The following is a 5,000-nucleotide window of genomic DNA, read 5'->3' as shown; positions in this document are numbered from 1 at the left end:
AGTTACAGATTAACTGAGATGTTACATAAATTGTGACAGAAAGTTTAAAAGAAAAACAATTATCTGTAACAATGTGAACATAATTTAGCACAGAAACACAGAAAATTCTGATCATAAATTGCAAAACCACAACAAAAGTTAAAATAATTGCGTTGCTGTTATTAGACAATCACAATCATCAAATAGAAATTAATATACTGCAAGTCACAGACATACTATAAGCTAAATATCTATTAAGGTTATATCAACAGGTTCCTTTGGCACAATTGGCTGTGACAACTGGGTGTCAGTGAAGTGCCATCTGATAAGTTTATTGTTGAAACATGTCTATGCAGCCAGGTAAGTGACACTTGTAGAAACGCTCAGGGTACAGCATTTTGTTATTCTTGGTCGGCATGTTCTTCCAGAATTCACGGGTCTGAAACAGACAAGAAGGAGAAGGATTACTTTTCGTCTGTGGCGAGATAATGAGAAGCATGATCACCTTTTGGGCGGTGACGTGGACATTTCTCAAAGGAGTAAGGATTCAGCTGAAAAAGGCAGTATTTTTCTTTCTCTGGTGCTGACCAAAAGCGGTACTTTTGATACGAAGAACAGGAAAGGAACTTAGACACTCGACCCCCAACCCCATCCACACATACGTCATTACCTCTGGAGGTAAACAGGACGAACTTACTTTTTCTGAGGCGTATTCAGAAACGCTGGCCATGCTCCCCTCCCCTTGTTTATCCCAATATTCCCTAAATACCTGTAGATCTAAATGCGTATACGAAAAAAGATTAGACCTCCATGGTAAATTTCCCATGGGGACTTTCGGCAATCCCCTCTTGAAAATCTTAGATTCTACTCTCAACCTTTCAACGAATCTAAAGGCACCAACGCATTTTTTTCCGTAATACAAACGATACAACACTCCGCGTCATTGGTCTTCGAATCTTCTAAAATGACAGGAAAATTACAGAAGCAGCATTCATGGTAAAATACCTCGCAGTCTTCGAAGGTTTTCATGGAAGGCGAGGAAGTGATGGCTAAGTAGGAGTCTTTCGGGAAAGACGTCGGCTTCCACTTGAACCCGAGGGACATGTCGGGTGTCGGGTGTCTGGAAGGGAGAAGAGAATTCGTGAAAATGTAGGTTTTAAGGACACATGATAAGTAAACATGGGGTACCTGTGATGGATAATCGAAATGAGATTATGATACTGAGATCCCAGCATTTTAATTACTTTTTGAACATATATGGTGAGTAATCTTAGGATATCTGCGATGGATGAAATTAGTTTATAAATACTAAGATCATATAGTATATTAATTACTAATCGAACATATATGGTGAGTAATCATAGGGTATCTGTGATGGATACTCGAAATCAGTTTATACATAATTTATACTAATTACAAATAAATTGTATTCTAAATACTATTCGAACATATACATGGGTTATTGCAAGTTCCCGGTGTAGATGACGTGGACACATCGTGGAAACAGCACCCTAGCATCCACGCAAATCAGGCATTGATATAATTGTAATTACCCGAAGGAGGCAAAGTTCGTCCACATCTCCACCATGATGCGGCTGACGAAGAGGTCCTCGTCCCTCTTCAACGTTTGATTGAATTTCTCTTGACTGAACAGGTATAAAATGTCATCTGCGTGACCGACATCTGAACCGGAAAAAAACAAATATGACACTGGATAAAATCGTCAATTTTTACGACAATAGTGACTTGGCAACCCGTGTAATCGGTCATCAAGAACTGGAAGTTATATATTTGTATCACTATGGTAGAACAATGTCAGTAATCATCAGTAATCATATGTCACAGAACTGGTTGAAATAATATACTCACAGCCTTTGTACCATTCCGGAGTAGTATTGAAGAGGCCAAAAACAAACTGGTATTCTCCGTCATGCTGCAGTCGGTACGTAAACACGTTCTGATGAGATGTTCGGAGGTGTTGCCCGACTGCGTCCAGGTGGCACATGTCGAACATTCTGTCACTGAAAAGCTGGGAGATTTGGACTAAAAAGCTGAGAGATTTGATCTAATCGTTAGAAAACAGGCTGTATATTTATTGTTTTGATGCCTTAATTCGATCACCCTAATTATATCATTGTTGTCACTCGAAGGACTGCATGTTTGCGTTTTTTTTTTCTTTTTGTATAATCATTGCATGATACAACTGGAAAATCATCTTTACTATTTTTTCTACAGTTCTCTAATATCGCTATCCTCATTATCATTATTGTAATTTCCACATTATGGTCTTAACAATGTCATCATTATCCACATAATGATCATAAACAAATCTATATATAATCATTACCCATACTACCACACTATGCTAACCAACAAACTTATAAACCACCAATATCCACATTATTATTGCCCTCATCACCTTCTATTTACCCTGATAATAAGATCCCGCTTCTCCGCCGGCTGTTCAATGGGCCCCAGGTAGTGGTGGAAGGCCCGTCGTGCCAAGTACCCGGGGTCGTCTTCCCAGTCCCCGAACATCAACGAAACAGGGCCGTTGACAGAGAAGTTCCGAACGAGGTTGTCTGCCGTGGCGTTGTCCAGGGAGAAAACTGGTCGAAGGAAGGAACCGCGTGGTTAGTTGTTTCTGCGTGGGGTGTTGTGGTAGAGCTAATACATGTTACAATGTCAATGTAAGTAGATCAATGGTAAAGAAATGCGAGTTTACAATATATATTATTCATAGAGATGAAACAATCACGAGAGAAAGAAACTGGAGTCCTAACTGATTCCGTGATGGGTTTTCTTCTAATGTTATTAGTTATGGATAGGCCCAACATGATGATTAATTTAGGATGAAGAAAAATAAAGAAAAACTTCAATCCAGACATTGTTTGTGGGCTAATATTTCTATCAAAGTGTCTTATCCCATGAACAAAGAAGCCCTTTATGCTTCCATTGAATTTGAAAATAGCATTGCGTATAGATATCACATTTTACGATCTCAACATAAATATATGAAATATAAAGGAATTCTAGTTTACAATATATAATAAAAGATAAGACATTCACGAGAAAAGGGAAATGAAGTCCTCACTAATTCTTAATAGTTCTATTAATCCGCGGGTCTTAACCTAAGATTTGCTTGGGGTATTTTGGGGATCACGAGATTTATGAATTTCGCAATTTTCTGGCACTTAAACGTTTATTTTTTTCTATAAGATTTTTAAGTAAATCTGGGTTTTCATATTACTCTGTCTTGAATTATCTCTACTCAAAGCTAACCCTTACAAAAAATATTTATATAATTATGGCCCTGGAGAGAGGTTCAGAAAGGGAAGGTTCAAGAAGAGAGCGAAAGAGGTTCAAGAATTGTTGTTCTAAACCTTACTCAGGCCAAGCACGGCGCCCTCATCTTGCGTAACCCCAGATATAATGTCCACCTTGTTGTACCATCCCTTTCTTAACAAAATGGCGGGGTAGTCGGGGAGAAAATGGCCGTCAACGCGTGGTAACATTACTTGAGGAGACTCGTTAAAGATCTGTGAAAAAAAGGCAGTCACATGTTTTCTAATTTGATTTTTGCTTTTCTTCTGGAAGAGATGCAAGTGGATGGTGATTGGGATAGTGAGGTTGCTATGGTTCTGAGTGATGATGATGGTAATTGTGGGGTTAATGACGATGACACGATGATTAGCGATATCATTATCATCATCATCATCATCATAATGATGACCATGATGATAATCATGGCATCGATACAACAACTACTGATGATAATGATAATAACACTACTATCACTATTAGGCTACAGATTATGATGATAGTTATGATAATGGATAATGATAATTATAATGGTATGGAACTTTGGAAAATAAAAGATGTAATCATTATCCTGCATTCGAAAAAAAAATCCATAGATGTAACACAAATAACAGTCAAATTACGAACTGTATCTTTAAAACAAATACAAAGCTTAACTAAATGCAAAATAACACATCTTGTCTTATCCATACATCCTTTTTTCTCTTTTCTGAGATGGTCTCTAAATAGATTTCAAATGGAATTATTGAAACTCCCCAATACCTCCGTAAAACCACCAGTATTTTTATAGATGAAGTAAGTAAACGAATCTATTGACTTACAACGAACTCCTTCTGGGCTGCAATTAAGTCTTGATAAGGGGCATTCCTCAAACAAGCGACAAGGCCTGAGCTGCTGATCGGCTGCTGATCATACGGACGTGAACAGTTCATCATCTGACCAATCTTATCGGCGACCTCTCTGTGGTTTTCCGCCATAGCCCACGGACACAACGACGTTCCCGACTGCAGGATAGCTCGGCAGAACAGTCCTGGTGGAGGTTGAATGATATATCGAAGCAGTGTGGGTGTAGTTTGCATAGACGAATGGGTATGAAAAAAGATTAGATTAGATTTAATTTGGTGCGGCTTCTTGGCGTCACGGAACAGGAATCTAAGGAGGCAGATTCTAAAGGGTAAATGTCAGTAACAGGAAATACACAATATAGATAATGCGTTCTGTTGAATGATGATATATGTGTGTATTGCTATTTTCTACGATCATATCAAGGCAATCGAGTGCTTTGCCAATCAGCCATATTAATTTACACTTTTATCCCCCTCTCAGAGATTGCTCCGACGTCAGCCTCACCTGAAGACATGGGCGACAGGACGTGGAAATGCACTGCTCCTGCCCCGGCGCTCTCCCCGAAGAGGGTGACCTGGCCCGGGTTGCCGCCAAGGTCACGGATGTTGTCTTGCACCCACAGGAGAGCCAACCTTTGGTCCTTGAGTCCTAGGTTGCCAGGCAGCACACTGTCCTCAGTCGATAAGAATCCTGCAAGTTCACAGCGGTTTCAATAACTCGAATCATTACTGCTGTTCAATGAAACGGTTACTTATCAGATGTGTAAAGTCTACATAGAACACGGCGACCGAATCCTAGAATGCTCTCACTACGCCTATCGAATGTTGCTAGGCCTATTTCAAATACCGACCCAG

At 39.4% G+C, this 5,000-nt stretch overlaps 1 protein-coding gene across 1 annotated transcript in view; it reads right to left on the bottom strand.

The window, feature by feature from the left end:
- The window catches only part of LOC113812972 (juvenile hormone esterase), a gene marked incomplete at its 5' end in the record, with an annotated part of 6,180 nt that overhangs the window by 48 nt on the left and 1,132 nt on the right, over nt 1-5,000 (bottom strand). Inside the window, 9 exon segments of the mRNA XM_070118342.1 lie at nt 1-418; nt 985-1,099; nt 1,533-1,662; nt 1,849-2,008; nt 2,410-2,588; nt 3,368-3,518; nt 4,122-4,330; nt 4,651-4,836; nt 4,997-5,000. The exon segment at nt 1-418 is cut by the window's left edge and continues 48 nt beyond it; the exon segment at nt 4,997-5,000 is cut by the window's right edge and continues 138 nt beyond it. Of these exon segments, the coding sequence (XP_069974443.1) occupies nt 311-418; nt 985-1,099; nt 1,533-1,662; nt 1,849-2,008; nt 2,410-2,588; nt 3,368-3,518; nt 4,122-4,330; nt 4,651-4,836; nt 4,997-5,000 (1,242 nt within the window). The 3' untranslated portion in view covers nt 1-310.

Source organism: Penaeus vannamei, chromosome 42 (assembly GCF_042767895.1).
Source record: "Penaeus vannamei isolate JL-2024 chromosome 42, ASM4276789v1, whole genome shotgun sequence".
In the NCBI taxonomy this organism is placed as follows: Eukaryota; Metazoa; Arthropoda; class Malacostraca; order Decapoda; family Penaeidae; genus Penaeus; species Penaeus vannamei.
This window is presented reverse-complemented; position numbering and strand designations above follow the sequence as displayed.